General features: G+C 38.8%; 1 protein-coding gene across 4 annotated transcripts; it reads right to left on the minus strand.

Annotated features, from left to right (window-relative positions):
- Nucleotides 1-1132: 1132 nt before the first annotated feature.
- On the minus strand, nucleotides 1133-20311 carry ptbp2a (polypyrimidine tract binding protein 2a). Of its 4 annotated transcripts, none has more exons than XM_023275878.3 (14): nucleotides 20198-20311; nucleotides 18908-18935; nucleotides 16586-16604; nucleotides 14936-15108; nucleotides 13014-13154; nucleotides 12499-12645; nucleotides 12314-12424; nucleotides 11968-12178; nucleotides 10254-10369; nucleotides 8093-8126; nucleotides 7369-7461; nucleotides 3438-3654; nucleotides 2669-2746; nucleotides 1133-2559 (listed from the first exon to the last, which is right to left on the minus strand). In XM_023275878.3, the coding sequence occupies exons 1-14, from the start codon at nucleotides 20203-20205 to the stop codon at nucleotides 2430-2432; spliced, it is 1506 nt and encodes a 501-aa protein (XP_023131646.1). In that variant the 5' UTR covers nucleotides 20206-20311; the 3' UTR covers nucleotides 1133-2429. The 4 variants fall into 4 exon arrangements, with proteins under 4 accessions (XP_023131646.1, XP_023131645.1, XP_023131644.1 ...); XM_023275877.3 differs by having other exon boundaries at nucleotides 11980-12178; nucleotides 16544-16604; XM_023275876.3 differs by having other exon boundaries at nucleotides 16544-16604.
- Nucleotides 20312-21244: the final 933 nt, after the last annotated feature.

Below are 21244 nucleotides of genomic sequence, written 5' to 3' on the forward strand. Positions count from 1 at the left end.
TGCAGTGTCCAGATGTAGAAAGCTGACAGACATTTCCACACAGGCTCAGTGCTGTAGTTGTGATCAAAGGTGCATCTACTAAATACTGACTTGAAGGGGATGAATTCTTATACAATCACTTATTTAATGTTTAATATCTTTAATTATTTGACATTATATGCAAGAATGTGTTTTCACTTTGACATGAGTCTTTTTTTCTAAATGATTGTCAAAAAGTCCAAGTTAAATTGGCCATGACTCAATGTTGAATAGCAATTACTGGAGAAAACTTACAAGGTGGTGAATACCAGACCCTGTAAAAAAATATATACAAAAGAAAAAATGCGCTCAGAGCGCAGGACTCTGCCAGGGCTGCTCACTTGTTGTATGATATACGACGGATAAGTCCTGGTAAGTCCTCAGCGGTGGATTTGTAGTAGGATCGCAGTCATGTAAACGTCAGCAAGCAGCTGATGTAGTGTTCACTTGTTGTCATAGTTACAGTGATGCTGTGCAGCTATCTCACAATGATACAGAAATTTTAAACAAATCCATGGATCCAGACTATAAGCTGCATCACTGCCAAAATTTGCAGTCACCATCAGTGAATCAACTGTGACCAACAGTCACACAGCAAAAACCCAGAGACTTTGTAGGAAGGAAAATCATTTAAATTTTATAGATCAAAGCTATGTCCGAAGATTCTTTACAGTAACTCATTAGTGATGTTTGTGCCTGTAGCAACTTTACTCTAAAATGTTCCAAAGCTGGTAAGTGTAAAATGCAGAAAAGCATTTGAGTAACCGAGGCCATTTATGTAACTGATAAAGGTGGGGTAGCATGCAGATAGATCAGAGAAATTGTCAGGAGAGCAAAAGGCTTTAGAGACTGATTAATAATAGCCAACTACCAGAGGAGAGAAGAGAAAGACATCAGAGGGATAATGTGTCAGTTGGCAGGGTGGGAAATGCATCAAGAAAATGTACTTCTTGTCCTCTGAATTAGTACAATCACAGGGCTCAATCTGGCTTATTAGAGCTTGTTTTCAAGTGGCTCCAAAATGAATTTTGGCTTCCATCCCACCCTGGGACTGAAGATGGTTTCAGAAGTGAGAGAAGTAGACAGGAAAGAGAAGAAAGACAGAGGAGGTGAATGCAGAGCTACAGAAGAGTTTTATTAGGCATGCTACAGAGGTAATGCAAAATACACGAGAGAGACCATGAGAGGGAAAACTCAAAAAGCAGGAAACCAAGTTGCACGTCCCCTTGTTGGAAAATAATTGATCCTTTAATTGCACCTCTATAGAATAATACCAAATCCTTCCCTTTTTTGATATATAAAATTGGACTTGGAAGAAAAAATATACTTAACTTATTTCTGAGAAAATGCCTCCAGGCAAGAGGTCTCACTGGGTATTAAAAAACAAGAAAGAATTAACTTAACACTTACCATTACAGGCATTTTTACCCAAAATGCAACAATTCAGTGTTTTTAAATGCTTTTTTTTAATGAATTAAAGGAACTCTAAAGGCACAGAAACTTTGGTCCGACTGAGTAGCCCTCTCAAGTAAACTGTCACATGACAATATTATCACAGTGGACTCATCTTGTAACAGCTTCCACGGCATGCAACACATTCTTATGTGAGATCATCACTATGCATGCTTAAAAAACACTGCCATTGACAATTGCACCTCACTGCTATGGAAAAAGCATAGAAGGCTTTAAAACACAGATAAAGAAATACTTAACCACAAGCCACATCGTGATAGTTAAACTTATGCATGATTGTAAAGTCAAAACTGAGGGAGAACAATCTTACACTGAACGTCCCTGTGGAATAATGGAGTTCAAGTTAAACTGCCTGTCACAGATTTCTTGCATATTGCCTCAGGAATATTCTGCTCTCCTGCTGGTAAACTAAAAAGAAAAATGTTATGAATCTAAAATTCTGGAACAAAAGAAAACAAAGCTCCGCCTGGTTGGCAGCACAATTTCAAAACTGTAATAATGTCTAGATGACGACAAAACAGCTTGTATTCTCACTCATCCCCTAAAAATATCTAATATCGATGTGCCTCATTAGGAGGGTCAATAATGAACATGTCCAGCTGTAGAAACAATTGATATTGTCAAGTAAGGCACATAAGTACTGTATCTTTTCAATTAAATCAAGAATTAAAAAATGATCTACATCCAACAATCATACAGGGGGACAATCAATCATGTCACTATCCTGCCTGACATAATAATACAGAGGTCCAGTTAAGAATAGCTGACAGGTTCCAGAATTGTTCGCTTAACAAAACATCTCAAAGGTTAAAGTCTCTCAAGGAATGACAGAATCTCCAAAAACCCTAAAATCAAAACTGCTCCAATCTATGTGGTCCCCCCAGTGTCCACCTGTTCCTCTAAACATCGTACTGTTAAGGAGTCTGTGGGTCACATTCTTAAATGGTGGACTTAGAGAAAGACACTCTCAGGTGCTGGTTGCCTCCCATGTTGTAATTGTGAAGATCAATCAAGGCCTGTATAGCCTCCTCCACTGTTGACATCTGGATCAGAGCCATTTTACGATCCCTAGAAAATGCAAAACAGTGGTTAATGCCACTGACCGGCTACAAGAATAATTTCAACAAAACAAACGGTATCAGTGTGACTTCTTTTATGGTAGGATAGGTCTACGTACTGGAAAAACTTGAATGCTTTCACAGTGCCTCCAGCATTGGAGAACAGCAGCCGTAAGTCATCCTCCGTTACATCTTGTCTGTTAAAGTGAAGAACACAGTTTATACTCAGGCAGGAATTTCAAGCAGGCCATGACTTTCACAGACCTTACTGATGACTCTTTTCTTTGGGACTAACTGTTGTGTATTCTGTAATTGTAATGAAAACTGGTGACAGTGAAGTCTATTGATCACAGGACATAGCAAGAAAACTGTGATTCTCAAAATGTTTCAAAAACAAACAACTGCATCCATTCCATTTTACTGTGGCAGTGACAGAAGTCTCAAAACTTGGACAAAAACAAACAAAACTATCTGCATGGACAGATACTACAACAGGAAAGTGAGAAAATGCCTGCCAATTCAGCTACACTGGCCTTTCAAGCAGATGTGTTATCTACGACTGGCTATCACTTCAAATATTTTTATGTTGGTGTGGTGCAATATCAGGACTGAGGGTAAGATGAACTAACTGGAACTTTAGTCCTTGCCAAATGTGAAAATCATTAAACTACAACTACTCAGTTTTTGAAAAGTGTATACAAATTTTATCCAAATCTTGACTAAACAACCAAGGAATATAACACTAAAGTTCCAAAGGGTCTGATTCTTCATACTACAGTTTCTGTTCAAAAATGCATGAACAGCTCTGCTTTGTTAAAAGGGCTTTTTGAAACCGCCTTCTTCAGCAGATCTTCCAACTGATTCGAAGCTCACTGGCCTGGTACTTACGGGATGTTAGAGAGGTGAAGTGTGGCAGATGGTGGGAAGATGTTCTGGAAGTTCTTGGAACCAGGTTTCTTGAAGCGATGAAGTGGAGAGTTGGCGTAGTCCTTGGTCAGGCCCTGGTCATCCAGGCCGTCACGAGGCAGCGCCACAGTCTGGTGCTTAGACAGCGTCACTCGGATGATCTTGCCATACATCTTTTGGCCATTCAGGTGACTCATTGCTTTGGTCGGTGTGAGAAAAAAAAAGGTCAGTAAAGCATATGCTTTGTGTCATCAAACTAATCTCATCAGCCTGGCCATAAGTTCTCTGTGGCATTAATAGAAAGTGAAATTGTTTTGGATCAGATATCCAGGTCCAGCCTGAGTTGTAATGTTATTTTCTGTCTACTTAGCCTGTGCCATTTGGAGGGAAGCGAAATACAGTGCATCTGTCACGGGAAGTAGTTTACACTGTTCAAACATACAAACGTTACCTTACTGCAGGTATTTGTTTCAAAAGCTTTATGCTGTGAAAAACCAAGATTTGGAAATTTGTGTTTCTTGTGCCTTAACTTCTCATTTTGTAAAGATGTTATTCATTTTTGCTATTTTTTTTATTTTATTATTTGGAAATACCAGAAAATGCACATTATTTTACATTTTTGTCTGATCACGTCATTTCTATAAAATAAATCAGACATTACAATCAAACAGTTACTCAGTACTTGAGTAGTCTTTTCACCAAGTACTTTTTTACTCTTACTTGAGTGATTTTTTGGATGACTACTTTTTTCTTCTACTTGAGTGATATTATTTTGAAGTAACGTTACTCTTACTTGAGTACAATTTTTGGCTACTCTACCCACCTCTGGTTGTAGTGCTGGGCGATATGGAAAAAATCATATATCACGATATGGATTATTTTATATCACGATAACGATATATATCACGATATACCACAATAAAATATGTTTTCAATTATTCTCTGAAAAGTTTGACAAAAATGTCATTGCTTACTTCTCTCCATGAAACTTCAACCTGTTGCTAGGGCTGGACCCGAATATCCAAATATTCGGTCCCGATGGTGGTATGCGGATATTAATTTTGAGACTAACTTTAACTTTAAGTCTAGCATTTAATGTGATCACAGTCAAACCAGTATTATCAGCCTGCACACTACATCAGCACATTAAAGGAGACTGAAACCAAGTCAGGTTAATGCACCTTTTTGGGAAAAGTCTGTACTTGGTATTTTGTAGTTTTCTATTTTAGTCAAATCTAGTTGAGTATCGATATATCTAGGCAGGTATCATATTAAAGTCAGAATTTTGGTACTGCAACAACACTACACTAGGGTGAAATTATAGAATACAGGTTGGGTCAACCAAATGTTTTTTTTTTTTTTCCCAGAGCCAAAGCCGATAATTCACAATGAAGAAGATTGACAATTGATATTTAGAAACTGCATAATGTACATTTGTAGTATCTTGACATCAAAATTTAGACACGAACTCAAGGGGGCTGCACAGTGGCTCAGTGGTTAGCACTGAGCCTTGCAGCTAGAAGATCTCTGGTTTGCAACCTGGCCTGGGCCTGGAATCTTTCTGTATGGAGTTTGCATGTTCTTCCTGTGCATGCGTGGGTTTTCTCCGGGTACTCTGGCTTCCTCCCACAGTCCAAAAACATGCTGAGGTTAATTGGTAACTGTAAATTGTCCGGAGGTGTGAATGTGAGGATGTTCGTATGTCTTTATATGTATCCCTGTGACAGACAGGTGACCTGTCCAGGGTGTCCTTCACCCTAGGTCAGCTGGGATACACTCCAGCCCCCCACGACCCTAATGGGAATTAAGTGATGTATAGATAATAGTTGGATAACAGATGGATGGACAAACTCAAGCACAAAATTTTGTTGGACTTCCTTTGTTTATATATGTTTTAAATATGTTTAGCTAAAACAGAACTTTTTAAAATCTATCCTTCAGCGTTGGCAGGCTAGTTCTTGCGACATGTTACTGATCGCTGTAAAGGCTGGAATATACTTTCCGCACGAACGAGCCGCGCGGAAATCAGCCGCTCGGAAATCCGTGCGAGAGAACGTGTGTGCATTTATACTCTGTGCACGTCTGCTCCCAAACTGCAGGGGGCAGTGTATCTCAAACACACGTCTACCTGGTCTACTCTAGTAATAAACTAGGGAAGAAGAAGTCTGCTTCCAAACTGCAGGGGGCAGTGTATCTCAAACACACGTCTACCTGGTCTACTCTAGTAATAAACTAGAGAAGAAGAAGTCTGCTTCCAAACTGCAGGGGGCAGCGTAGCTCAAACACATGTCTACCTGGTCTACTCTGGTACTAAACTAGAGAAGAAGAAGTTTGCCATGGTTTACACCACTTACAACACGGCATTTTACCGAATAAAAGCATTTCAGCAGTTAGTTTTATTTCACACCATAAATACTTCATAACCTGGTTACCACGGTGATCTCTGTGAGATGAATCGTATAAGTGCACGTATTTCTAGACTTCAGCAACGAGTAGGTCCTGGCCCTCCGCCATGTTTTTCCGTGCGGCTCCGTCCGTGTTGGTTAGAAAAATGTGGAAGTGCGTGGAGTGGAAATTTTCCGCACGGAAAGGCCGCTGGAGGGGGCGTGGGTGCGAAAATGACGTAATTTTTCCGCACGGAGCCGCACGGACCTTGCGGACACGGTAAGCATAAAACAAGCTTTACTGCTCCCGTAAAACTGAAAGGTGCTACGGCTGAACACTAGTTTCATTAAGCTACAACACAGACACATCTCAACTACTCTCCTCATCTTTTAGTAGCAATGGCAAAACATTTAGATAGTAGCTTCTCATTATTAGAATACAGGGATGTAAACACAGGTATGGTTAAAAAGAGAGAGCTACCCAAAGTTGGAATAAAAATGTGACCGTGCAATATAACCAGGTAATAAAAGGTTGGTGCTAATATACTCTTAAATAAAAAGTAAAAACACACTCCATACAAATACTGTCACAAGTTACTCCATGGAACTATAGTCATTATTCAATTATTGTTTGTCCCGAAGAAGCGTTCCATAACTACCATAACATAATTTCTTTTGTGAACAGAAGGCATCTAGCACATCCTTTCTGTTCAACTTTTTTGAAAAAGTCAGAGATGGTATGTGCTTTACTGGCTTTGCCTTAATTGTGGCATCCAGCTTGAGCCATGACCAAATCAATATTATTATAATTTTTTTTACTGTTCAATGTTAGAAACCTTCTTTGTTAACAGTACATGTCAACGCTTCTTGTATTGTAAAATGAGTGGTACTTATTAAACAAGCCATGTTTTGTCTTTACACTAGCAGAGCGGTAGCAGAGATTAGCTCGTCCAAAGATGCTGTTATGACTTAAAATTGCTGACAGTTTGGCATTAGCCAATACGATGAAGCGTCATGTTAATATATATGAAATTAACATGAAATTCTCTTCAAATGTTCTTGTCATACAGCTAGCTCAATGAATGGATTATACTTTCATTTGCTTATAGCACACAAACACCAAAACCATGAAAAAGTCGGCCAACAGAAAAGTGACTGGTTTTACCTTGGTGATCACACCACTCAATATGCAGGTAAAGGATAAAGGCCAGAGTTTGTGCCACTCGGAAGGTTACAGTCAAAGTGATGTCACAAGACACACAGCTGGTCCAGTTAGGTGAGTAAAGTTTTTTTTTAAACTGGCTCACTGACTTATACCATCGCAGCAGAAAGAACTTAAATGGCACACACAGTATTGACTCCTGACTAGGTCTTGACTAAAGCTCACCTTGATAAATTTTATCCTGAGGCATTTAACACTGGATTCAGATTTAGTTCATGAACCCCAGCCTTATCCTATCATAGACCCATAAATATTTAAACCATTTAGACCTGGATGCCTGAACTGGGGGGTGATAAAATTTACTCACCGAGCTGGGCCTGGTTGGAATCCGACATCTGAATGAGAGCGCTGTCCTTCTTATTGTAAAGAATTTTCACCCTCTGGACATCACCATACACTCCTGCATTAGAGCCGCAGGCAGGACGAGAAGAGGTGAAGTGGAGACAAAGCAAACAGTTAGAAAACCTAAAGTCAGCACTGGAGACAAGGACATTTAAAGACAAGGAACAGAAAAGAGAATGGCTGAGTACACACAGCAGATTACAGCAGATTTTAGAGTAAGAGGTGTGTAGAAAGAACAGGTAAAGAGAGAAGAGGCGCCCTCTCAACAGATAAGTTATCAAGTTGTGTCAGGTGGCTAAATAAGAACAGCATGCAAAAATAATAGCATAACAGTGCATTAACAGATTACCACGTAGTGAATTTTAGGGCAAAGTAATAAACATTAACCCAATCCAAAAAGGGGGGGGGGCAAAATATATTATAACTGATCAAAGAAACTACTGTATGCAAATAAACATACATAAGCAAGTAATAATAACAATAATAATAATATTAATAATAATGATAATAATAATAATAATAATAATGGCAAATGTGTCAAAGATAGCATGGAAATAGAACAAAAAGGAGAAGGTAGAAGAGGGAGAGAGAGAGATAGAGGGAGAGACAGAGAGAGACAGGAAGAAAGAAAGAAAGAAAGAAAGAAAGAAAGAAAGAAAGAAAGAAAGAAAGAGCTAACGATAACATACCGAAGAGGGTAAACAGACTTTGGGGCGTAACCATCTTTAGAGGGAGAGAAGAGCAACAAGCAGCGTGAGACAGGTAGAGAGGTAGAAGAGTCGGAGCGGAGCGGAGGTAGAGATGGACAGATCGATCCAGAACGGAGGTAGGTAGGAGGAATGGTGGTTTTTGTATTCCCCCCGGAGAGTGATGGAGGTGGTGGGTCATGGAGGAGGGGAGCAGGCGGTGGAGGAGGAGTCATGGTAAGGGTTTTGGTGAGGAAGGGGAGATTGGTTAATGTGGGAGAAAGAGGGTATAAGGTTAAAAATGTAAAAATCCCCCACCAGCAGATGGTGTGTGGGGGGGGTGCAGGACGAATAGAGGGGTGGGGGTGGAGATAGAGAGATGGATAGACAGATAGATAGATAGATAGATAGATGGGGGGGGATGAACAGGGAGTCAAATGCAAATTGGAGAAAATAAAAAAAATATTTAAAGTGAGGAGGGGGAGGGACAAAAAATAAAATATAGGTCAGTACACTGGAATAATGCAGGTAGTCTGGTCAGAGATAATGGCTTGGATCAATGTTTTCTTTAGTCAAATACAGCAAATAACTTGCGCCAAAATGTCTTTCACCCTGGACAAGCATGGGGTAAAGGTATATTCATGTGAAAATCATAATAAAATCAGCAATATAAAGTCATAACCATGGGATAAAAACAACATGCAGCAGCTTAGAAATCTGAAGCTCTAAAATCTTTCAGCAAGTGAGAATGGCATTACAACAGTGTGAAAAGCTGAGGGGGGGGAAATTAGTTAAGAGACCATGCAATTCAGTTGTGTTAGCTGTACAATCTGGCATGCAAGATTTGATGTGAAGGCCACTTGAGTAAAACGTGGCATTCACACAAGTCCCAGAGGCTACAAAAAAGCTTCAGCACAGTATCTTCACATCATGAGTTTAGTTCAAACAGTGTAGATACTGTCAAAAGGCTCCAGAATGACACATTGAGTTACAGTCAAAAATGAGGAAAGACAGAGACATTAGGCAAGACAAATTAGATGCCGTTCAAGTCACAATTTAAAAAACAAACAAAAATAGGTAGGAAGGAGAAAAGACAGCAAGCAAGCGTTTCAGAGAGGCAGGTGTTTGTTCCCAGGACTGAGACACGGGTTAGGAGACCACAAAATGATTTCATATGAGCTTTCATATGAGCTGAGGAGAGGTGAGAAGAGCTTAGAGAGAAAAACAGAAGAGAGACAGTTAGCCGAGTTAGATACAGTTTGACAAGAGAAGGTAAGGGCAGGACATCAGAGAGGGAAAGACGGGAGGGTTCTGGTGCTATGACAGAAACAGCAAGTCCCCTAGCTCTCTTATAGGAACATAACGAGCATAATTGACCCAAAAGGAGGGGAAAAAACACAAAAAGATAACAGTAAGGTCCTATGCATGTAAATGATGCTACAGTGCAGATAAGAAAAGGTTAGACAAAGAAAATATTACATAAAACAAGACCAACAGTCTACTTCTAAAAGATTTGGATTTCAGAGGTGGAACATCATTTGTGCCTTGGGACAGTTCAGAGATCAGAACAGACAGCACTGGAATATATATATATATATATATATATATATATATATATATATATATATATATATATATATATATATATATATATATATATATGAAATGGCATCCAGTGACAGGTTAGGAAGTCAGAAATATAAACAATGTGCTATTGAATGAGAAAAAACATAATTAAACAAATCAAGTAAAATACATTTACATTAAACATGAAAGATAACATTTTCTGAGACCGGTAGCGCAACTCTGACATGTAGATTGAAAGTGATTGTAATACTCGAAAGTTTCCTTAAAATTAAACTATTCCAAGATCACAGACGTGCTATAGGTAAATACACCTAATTAAGTGGTTTAGTTTAACTGCTTCAAGAACTGATTCGAAGATCAAGCGTGCATCTTTTTAAAAATCCCACCATGGACTGCTAAATGTATTCTGAGAGGCTAACAGAAGACAATACAATGGGAATGGCACCACAAACAGAACAACTGACCATAACCAGCAACAGAAAAAAGAAGAACAGATGGATGGAGGTGGTAGGTAGGGGTGGTGTAGTCTAAGCCTTAGGTGGTCCATCTTACTGGTGTTCATATGCGTGTTACTAACCTCCTCATTCAGGTTGCTGACCAGGAGGACCCCGCTGGATCCCGCCTGTCCAGCAAGGGCCACCCTCCCTGCAGCAGCAGCTGCTGCTGCTGCTGCACTCAGAGGGTTAAGGGCTCCTGACAGAAAGCAGACAAACAATTATGGAATGAAGAGTAGCACCTCCGCTAACTCACAGCATTACAACGCAGTATGCAAATGACTGACATTCTTTGTTTAGGACTGAAATTCACTGAAAACACACCATTCACTATTTTAATGGAACACAAGGGATAGGCACCAAGAACAAGTATTAAACGAGCCACGGGGCAAACGTTCATCACAGGCAAATGAAAAAAAAACGCACAGTTTGATTGCTGAGCTTGTAGTCCATCCCTCGCTAACATACAGTAGGCTAATGATGACAAGTATACACTGCCCATCCATTTGCTTAACTGTGGCTGTGTTCATAAATTCAGTCTGCAAACCAGAGCATCATTTGATCTCTCGCTCAGAATTTCAGTTTCACGTTAAGAGCAAACAGAACAGCAGGGTCTCATTGATTTGCACGAGGCAGACAAACTCTGTGTGCCTTTATTTTCACCCTTTCTTGAGCTGAATGTTGGTGTTGCACTGTTAGAAGTACTTCAATGGTTTTTTTTCACTAAAACTATTAATATTCCACATGAAAATACTGTCAAAGAAAAAGTCCTGCATTACTTTTACACTTGAAATTGAAGGGTCAAAGAGGTTGTATCAGCACAATGTGCTGACATTTATTTAATATCTGTTCAAGGTGGATTTGTTTGTCTCTTTGTGTAGTCCTATGATAGACTGGTGACCTGTCCAGCGTCCCCCCACCTTCACCCTAAGTCAGCTAGGATAGAGTCCAACCCAACACCCCCGCCCCCTGAAATTTATATTAGTGATTGTTTCAAGCAATGCTCTTACAGAGTGCTACTCACAACTGTTATTTAGAGTATGCATGACAAGAAAAAGCAATCTTAATTTTGTTCATTATTTGTCAGGGTTTTTTCTCTATTAAAAAAAATAAAGAAATAAAACATACCATTAAGAGTACTATTAAAGTACCATATTGATAAGCAGCATTGGTAAGTGTTGTTAACATCTTCCCCGCCAATAAACAAAATTCACAACTTGAAATGGCAAGATTGGATCAAGAAATATCTAAAGACAGATTGTTAAAGGCATAATGGACAAGCGAAATGAAATTAACTCAAGACAGAGCACATGAACAGACCTATGGCTGGATCACTGATGGCCAATGGACACCATTTTAAGACACCAGCAAAGTGAGAGGGGGTAACGCTATGGGTTGCTATCATTCATAACAACTACTTCACTTTAACATGAGACTGAAAATCAACTTCCAAACCTACTTGCGTATTGGGAGGTATTTTCTTCTGTCTTGTCGGTTAATATATTTTTTAACAGTTAAATTATTATCTGCAAGTACCTAATTAGTCATTAACATTTCTTAGCCTAATAATTGTGCACACTGGTATATTCCCCTGAGAAAGACAAAACTTTTCTCTGTCAAACACTCAGGTTTGGAGTTCAATAACATTTTGACTAAGAGTATTGTATTTTCTTGACAATAGAAAAAATCCAGAGGAATACAATTTATGAAATAATTGTGTGTGCAATCAACAGCATTAAGCCAGGGTAACAACAGCAACATCAATATTATAGAAGGAATAATAAAAGTGTGATCTACCTGGGATCTTACCGAGGAGCGAGTTCGAGTCTTTGCTAAAGGCAGCAGCCACTGTGGGGTCGAGACTGGGTTGGCCGTCACCAGCCGGCAGTTCAGGTCGAGTGTAATCACGACTTTTATCGTTGTTGTACTTGACATTTAGGTTGACCAGCTTGGAAAAGTCAATGCGCAATGTGCAACATGAATTGTAGATGTTCTGCCCATCTAGGGCCTGGCAGACAGAGGAAAAAAAACTTCACGTTATATTTGGTACTGCAAAGCACAAATGACTAACTGCACATCCAGAGATTAGTAATAAAAGTATGACTAGTAAAAGCTTTAATAAAGACTAGTAGGCACCTCTTACCAGTTTGGCCTGCTGTGCATTGACAGGATCACTGAATTGCAGTAGGGCCTGGAACTGATTGTTCTTGGTGAATGTGATTATCTTCATGACTGTGCCAAACTTGGAGAAAATCTGCAAACACAACGATGAAAACTTAAAAAGTTTGCTTATGAGTGCTCAATATTCTCACTACAACTGCTACACACCTGTTGCAGTACATCCAGTGTAACAGGGTAAAACATGTTGTCAATGATGATCCGTAGTACAGGACTGGAGGCTGCAGCAAGAATCTCCTGCACATCTGAACTTGGCGACTGGACTGCTGACACTGCCTGCAGCACTGCCTGGGTCCGCTACAGCCAAACACAAGGTGTCAATTGCTATTCTCAATAACAAGCACAGCAGACAAGAAGATCCCATTCACAAACCATTACTGCGAAGATGGCAGGCCATGCACTGACATCTATGCCCCAAATACTGTCAAATATTTACTGTAGGTCTTCTTCAGACTGTCTGAAGTTACTTTCACAATTCAAAGTGTTAAGAGGACCACTATTAATTCCCAACCAAGTACCAACAAGGTCCATGAGAACAGGCCATTTTTAAGCTTTTCTACAAGTGCAAGTGTACAGGTGTGTAGTAGTCACTTAAAATGAAAAACATGCATTTCGTGATGCCAGCATTTTCTCAACCCAGCAGTCTGTTAGTCAGTTTTACTAACCTGATTACTAGCATCAGTTTTGAGTTCTTTGTGGTTGGAGTACTGAATGAAGACAGGGACATTGCGGATATGAGGGGTAACTGTTGTGTAGTAATTAACCATAGTGATGGCTGCCTCCTCTGTCCCCATCTCCAAGAATGCCTGAAGTAGAGAAAACAAAACTCACATACATTCACCGACACTGTTACCACAATTACATGTCATTCTTTCATTAAAATGTATTCATTTGGTAAGTAATTTAAGAAAATCCTCCCTGGGGTGAGGTCACAATAGTAAAGTGTTCACCAGAGTCCTCCTACTCACCATCATACTAGAGTGAACTGCAATTAACCACTGATGTGACAACATCATCGGACCAACACAGATTAAGTTGTGTCAACATTAAAATGAGCCAGTTGCAGTTCAATCACAACTAGCTAACACTGGTGCAGTGAGAGGCAGTTGTAGTGGACAAGAATCAAGGGAACAAAAGCCAAGTACAGCCCTCCTAAGCAGATACACGATAAGCTTTTGGATAGAGCTGCACACATATTTCAGATGTACTTGTTGATAACAAGGCTGAATGTGTCCAAAGGGCTAGTGTGGTACAGCAAGATGTCAACTAACAATGGGTTCCTGACAGTTCAAGACACAAATATTTGACTATTGTCTTGGGCAGGGCTCCAGATTGCGACTAAATGGTTGCATTTTGCAACTAAAATTTGAGACAGTGCAAGTAAATTTTTCATTTACTCGCACATGTGCAACCAGTAAATTTGACGATTTTTAAAAAATTATTATTGAATATTTTTTGTTGCTGACAAACTTCTGCTCCACACTTCAGCCCAGTACTTGACAGTAATGAGCAAATGAGCTGATTTGCCAACCTATAGACATATACATGAATATGTGTATGTGCCAACCGACATTAACTCCAAAAGAAGAAGAAAGGAGATGAACACCAAAGAAGAAGAAGGCGGGCCAATGTGTGTGAGAACGGGGGGCGAATGATGGTGGAGCTCCTGATGTTTCACAAAACCTTTATTTATGTTCAGCTGTCAGCCTTATTTTGAACACAAATTCACCTTTCTGTCCATCACTCCTTTCTTCAGGAAACACAGTCAGAGTTTGTCTCCATTCCAGCTAGGAGCTTCTGAGTTTAGACACATCCTTTGCTAGACAGCAACAGCATGGAACCGTTTTCTTTCATCTCTATGTGAATTTTCAGACTTTTTGGCAGCGTCTTTGTCATGTCAAGACACCGCTTCTTAAATAAACACTTCCTGTGCTGCTGGAATGGTGACAAAATAAAAGCCTGTACTATTAAAAATACGCCTTCAAAATAAAAGCCTGGAGGGAACGGTTATATTAACACTAGCAAAACAAAGGCTTGCCAAAAGTGATGAACTGATCAACAGACCTTTATAAGAGTAATTTACACGCAATTCGGTATCCATACATAACGTACACATGCATAACACATGCTTGTGCTCAGAACACGGTTATTTTTTATTAAAGACTTCATCCGTCAGAAACGATGCGTCCACTGAGCGGCCTTGGTGGAGTACTGAGCTCTCTGAGTGTTATGTTGTGTCAACTGCTGCACAATAAAATGTGAATTGAAAACATTATAGTTCCTGCATTTATTGTTCAAGTATTTATCGGTAATACAATGAAAATGAGAGGAAATGTGAATATTTACTTTGCAAGTCGATTTTGGTGTGCGCCCCTAGATTTGCTGTTTGCGCTCCTAAAAGTTTAAGTTAGGGGCTACTGTGCTCCTTGGAAAAAAAGTTAGTCTGGAGTCCTGTTGGGGGTAAAAAGTATTTTTGTCCAGGACTGACCTCTACTGTATAAATTAATCTGTTGTCAAACTGATGCTGAATAATGGTTTTGTACAGAAACCGACAAATATAACTTGTCTGTTTATTTCATCCACTCACCTGGTTCTTCCCCTTTAATGTGAGGATATTGGTGACTTTGCCAAAAGGCAGGCCAAGGGCAATGACTTCAGCCTCTGAAGCCTCGTTGGGCAGCTTTCTAATGTGGATCACACGAGATGGTGGGGCCTCCTCCACCCTGAGCTTCTTACTATCACTGCCATTGGAAGCCCCGTCTAAAATTTTAGCATAAGCACTGATTAACTGAACTGTGCAACACAATGATAACTGACCAGTCTAAAGGCTAATGATATTACATAATTTTTAAACTGTCAACAAATCTCCAGAGTTAGAAAGGATGAAAGCTAATGATGAGTTTGCAGTCCACCTCTCAGTCTTTCTAACTTTAATAGATAAGGTAAGAGTTGTTCTATATTGTGCACAAAAGCAACGTGTTAGCCCATCTTTCAATATTTTCTGACTTTATTCTCTCAGTGGTGCTGGCTCCTACTAAAGTGATCATTCTTTTAAACTTTACATTTTTTGTACTTAAAAAAAAAAAGAAAAAAGACTCAGTTGGACATCTCTGCTATGCATGTGCACCACTTACACACTGCTTACATGTCTGGTGTAGTCACTGTCATTAATTATAGTGGAAAAGTAATGATATAGCACTCATTTGCTAAACTGCCCGCATACATTACATGCGCAGTGTAGCTGCGGGATTCTGATTACTAAGAGAAAACATGTTTCGTGGCATGTTTGGATAGTTATTTTCCCCATGTGATTGCAGAATGGCAGATGCTGACTGCTCAACTGGTTTGGAATAACCATACAGCTTACATGTATGGTGACAATTCTACAAAACATGAAACCCTAATACCCCTGGTTCAGAGAGAGTGAGCAATTTTATTCTTAATTCAAAAATGTGACTGAGAAAACACAACAGATAGCTCATTACAGTTTAAACAACTGGAACAGAATATCATGCAATATACCTTGACCTTGGTTTTGTAGCACAACGACTGACCTCCTAAGCTTTAATGTTGGAAGCTATCTTGTTAGAATGCCTTTTTTATAAAGCTGAAATGTGCTGCCTGGACAAATTTTCATTTTAATCTACCGTGCATCTCTGCAAGACTGGTTATTTAGAATTGATCGCTACTTAACATAAATGCAACTTGACTTTGCTAGACAGCTCTCTGGAGTGACATTAACTTTGAGGAGGAATTGTGTAGCAATGGAAGACTGCAATTATAATTAAAGAGACAATCTCTCAAACTCTAATGTATTGCATTTAACATTGCTCCTATTATGTTTGGCAATGTGAACGGCTGCTTCAGTCATCTTGAATGCCAGCTGCAGTTTTCTTTGAGATGCTCCCAATACCATCTAAACGACGAGGAGGCATGAAAATGCAGTGATATCCACTATGTCTGTTCCAGTCACATGTTGTGATGTGTGGGTGCCCACCTACTAAGTAGCGTGATGTTATTCAGACTCTAAATGGCTCCCATGAGAGAACAGATCAACTCACACAGCCTGTTTCACTTTTCAAACACCTATTAATCCTTTGATTTCTTTTAACGCCGTCTCCCACTATTTATCAATTAGCTTCATGCAAATTCCATCAATCCCCTCCCTATTCAGAGGTGGTTGGAACGAACTCACCACTGATACTGCTCATGCCAGAGTTGGGACTGTTGTACATACTCAGCTCTTCTGATCCTCTCTGTGGAAATAACAGAAAAAGATACACAGTCAGGCACATTTGTGACGAAGAGAGTAAGGAAAACTATTTCCATTTTCCAGACAGGCCCTTAAAGACAACAATAAAACTGAGGTCTCTAAAGGCAGTTTAAAGGAACAAAAAGAGGGTAGAAGAGTAGGTAGAAACAGACATAAAACAGCAGAAGAGTGGTCTGGCTCCTTCTTTGTTGGTGTGGGCTTATCTTGCTGAATTTAAGACGTCAAGATGTGTCATTGTACTCTGAGCTATACTAGGTCCCAGAAGGTTTGCTGGAGCTGCCAGGCGCCATGTGGTCTTAAACCTGACTGATGGGATGACGAGGAACGTGGCTAGGGACCCATTACACACACAACTTTATAATAGCTTCATACACCCCCTCCTTGTTTCTGTCTGACTGAATTTGAACCAATTGTTCTTCTGTCACTAACATTCTTTATGGTTACGATAAACAAGATGTTGCAGGTCCTGCTACAGCAACATGACACAAATAAATTGAAAGGGTAATAAAGTTGTCTGACTTAGGCCAAAATGTGAGAGCACAGTGCACAAGATACAAGAATCCAGGAAATGATTTCTCATCCAACAGCAGGCAACCCTCTTTACTTTGTCTTTGACACTGAAATACTGATGAAATAAACAGGGTGGCAAAGACCCACAATACCAGAGGAATCAGTATTTTATGACTGTTCCCTTTCCCTTCGAGAGAGGACTTTATAACTTGGTTTTGTGCAGACTGAAATGCAGCTGGCACTCAAATCAGGTTAGGTTGCCAGAGCAATAGTTTGCTTAAAAAAGGAAAAAGCTCTGTTTGGTCATCAGCAGAGACACAAGTCCTAACCGTTTCATTAAAGCTATTCTAATGCTCTAAAAGCCCTAACAAAAATTTTTGAGGAAATGAGGATGTATGGGCATTAGTATGAAGGTAAAACATTGACAATCAAATGGTAAATTAAATGTTTTATGCATGGTATAATCTTTAAGGTATATCTCTTTATTGCTATTTCATGGTTGTATTCTGTGTTACAAAAGGTACAAAATACATTAGAGACCTAAGGTTAAACCTCTGATTTTTGTCCAGTAGAATCGCCTGTAAATCCAAGCATGTGTGAATAAATTCACAAAATTACCAAAAGATATAAGTCAGATGAAAGAAAGAGGGTCTTTCTTAACTCAGATACATACTCCTCTTTGATAATAGGACCACAGTTTAATGTGTCAGACTTAAAGCTGAATAAACACCCTCATCACACTTGTGCTTAATATCATGATGGCAATCTTCGAATCTTACTTGGCTGGACCTGGTAAAATTGCCATATTACTTTCAACATGGAACAAGTGTGAACATGTTAGCAGTCACACTGCCAGATAGGCACATACATGATTGTAGCATGCTGATGAAAGATGTTTTAGGTGTTGTTTGTCCTCCAATCACAACAGCGTAACAAGTGGCAGTTGAGTTTAAAACTAATCCAACACATCACTCAGAAGCTGCAGCAACAGTTACAAAAACATTCAGAATTTAGTCTGACACCAAGATCAGAGGCCTGCTCTCCCTTTACCACAAGAACAGCATTATCAAGTACCAAAACAGGACTAAATAATGTCTTTCATTAAACAGAAATTCCAGTCATGTCTTGTCATGTATGTTAGATGCCAAATATCGACTTCAGGGGCCTAACTGGTCAATAAACAGACAATTCATTTGCAACATTTACAATATTTGATTATTTTTTTTAATTAGTTACAATGAATGTCGAATATGCAGTATATATGTATATGTATATATATGTATATCTATTTATAAAAACTAAACAAGCCACTTGAAGACATCACTTTAGGCTCCAGGAGTGTGTCACAGGGATGTTTTTTTTCACTATTTCTGGCTTCAAATACAGTAAAAGATGAATTGAATAAAAATAAAATAAAATTATTTCTATTTACTGCACAAGCAAAAGAAAATGATACTTAAAATACATTTAAAAATATTGCCTCCAAAGTTAGTTAAGAAAGAAAAGATCAATTGCTCAGAAATAACTCAAAGAAGTAAGTCCATTCAAAATCTGGAAATTTAATTTTGCAGCATCAGATAGATAGATAGATAGATACTTTATTAATCCTGAGGGAAATTTAAGATTCAGTTTATCTCACCTCAGGCTGTTTGCTTTGTTCAGAGAAGTACACAGGCAACAACAGTGTGCATTCACAATGCAACCAAATAGATTATAGTGTTGTGAGCATGCTTATATGAATTGTGTGACGAACACAACCAAAAACAGAGAACTCACCTTCACTCCAACTGCTACATCACTTATGCTGAAAGAGAAGTCATATTCATGTGGTTAATATAACATCATTTAAAATTGTACACCACTCCAAAATTAAAGAATCCTTTTATGGAAAAATAAAATTCTATCTTATCTTATTTGATCTGATTGATTGATTTCATCTTACAAAAGTAAGCAACACACTATACACTGGGATATGCAATCATGTAATGTGGATCATCCTTTCTTAAAAGAAGACAGTAACAGTGTTAGAAAATAATAACTTGTAAAATACGTAAGCCTGAGTTGTTCAAATGTGTCACACATTTATGTCCACCTACAAGTTTTGTGACATTCTTAATTTCTCAGAGAACAAAAGCTGTTTAACTGTATAATGTGGACTGACTGAACTCCTGCCATTTTCACTTGCATATTCCAAACAGTAACACTAACACCACTCGTACATGCAGGTCACTATTTTGTTATGTATATGTAAATAGGTAGGCCTGCACAACTTCTCTTCTTACCACATCATCATAATTTGGCTTCATGGTGTTGCATCTATCCTTTTTTCATGGCTCTCATCTGTGATTCATCACATCTGTAAGTAATGTGTAGGTCATTCTACATTTAACTCGAATGAAGAGCCAACCTACAGTTTTTGAATGGCACACCCTACACTTCATGAAATATTCACTGGTATAAAATTTATACCCAGCTCAGCGCATCACTTTAAGTTCAAGTAGTAAGCATTTAACAAACTGTAGTATTCTACCTTGATTTTACTTTGTGTATTTTTTCAGCAGTGTTGGCACATATTGATTTACAATCACATGTTACGCTTATTGGAAAATGTAGCTTCTAGTTGATAGACTGGATCTACTCGCTCAGCTAAAGCTAGTTAGCTACTACACAAAGGATCGATGCTGTTGTATATTAGTTAGCGTGACGGTTTGCTAAACTTCACTAGCCGCTTAGATGCCACTGGCTGTAAAATGCAATTGTGTATATTATGGAACTGCAAAAGTGCTTCTCCTTAGGACATCTCCGTATAGTTTATTCAATCTAAAATAAGTTTTGACGCACTTACTGATATAAAGAGAGAGCGTGAGCTAAGTTACAGTAGCATGCTAACGTGAGGCACTTCCTGAATGGAAAAGCGAGCGCGTGGCTATGGAAACCCGTTAACACAAGGAATCGACTGCTCCTCGGCTTCACCAGAAAATGACGCATTTACATATACCGTGTCCTGTGCTGCCTCAACATGTGTGAGACGAGATTTAGCAGATAAAATCGTTGATAAAATATTACCCGTCCATTTCTGTTGTGATTTCTCAGCACCTCCGCTTTCGTTCCTGTTTTCTCTCCAGTTTATACGGACCCTGCACACGCACACACAGGAAACTAAAATGGAGGCAATGTGAAGTTGCAAGACGACGCGATGGCGGAAGTTGCCGAAAACTTCCGAAGCTGGTCGGCATGCATTCTCGTTAAAATGACCAAAATACATTTGTAGTTCATTGAATAAATATTTGTTTGAGGTAACCAGGGACACCTGTGATGTTTGTTTGTTAGTTAGTTAGTTAGTTAGTTAGTTAGTTAGTTAGTTAGTTAGTTAGTTAGTTAGTCAGTCAGTTAGTTTAATTTCCTTCATTCACAAAAGAAAAAAATACTCTTCAATACAATACAAAAAGTTTTGAATGAAAGGGAGTAGAAAGAAGAATAAACTTATGTAATCTGCCCTTTTATATCAAACTGTCAGTTTACAATGAACATTAAAAATAAACAAAATGACTATAAAGTCTGAGAGGCCTGCACAGCCACTCTCACTCATATCAGAGTTTTCTCTCTAACAAACACTATGACACACTTAATTTCTGTGTATTTTAATAATATGCTGGTTTGAATTACGCTTTTGTAGTAACCAAATTGCATTGTTTTGTTTTATCATGCTGATGGAAAGCACTTTGGTCTTCTTTTATGTTGTTGTAAAGTGCTCTATAAATAAATTTTTATTGATTGATTGAGTTCTTGTGTGTGATTTTGATTCTTTTGATTCCTTCTCTTGATTGATCCATAAGTTGACCCCTTTTACAGAAATGCAACATTCCATTAACTTTGTCCGAAATCTCCTTTTTGTGAAGATCTCTGTTGCTTTCAAGTTCTATTTACTTTCTCTTTTTGCAAATCTGTTCTTGATATTGACTGGTAGAGTTTCTTTATGAGCTTTATACATAATTTTCTGACTATAATCTACTACAGGGGTGGGCAATTAATTTTCATGTGGGGCCACATGAGAAACTTTGACGGTTGTTAAGGGCCGGACCAGTACACTTAAAAGCTCTGCTCAATATATAT

The sequence above is a fragment of the Amphiprion ocellaris genome, chromosome 22 (genome assembly GCF_022539595.1).
Source record: "Amphiprion ocellaris isolate individual 3 ecotype Okinawa chromosome 22, ASM2253959v1, whole genome shotgun sequence".
Taxonomy (NCBI): domain Eukaryota; kingdom Metazoa; phylum Chordata; class Actinopteri; family Pomacentridae; genus Amphiprion; species Amphiprion ocellaris.

Excerpts from the sequence above, each read along its gene's own strand:
- ptbp2a (XM_023275876.3), bottom strand. Across the intron at positions 12,179-12,313 it reads ATGCACAGCAGGCCAAACTG|GCCCTAGATGGGCAGAACAT; the intron begins GTAAGAGGTGCC and ends TCTGTCTGCCAG. Across the intron at positions 8,127-10,253 it reads TCAGCAACCTGAATGAGGAG|ATGGTTACGCCCCAAAGTCT; the intron begins GTTAGTAACACG and ends CTCCCTCTAAAG.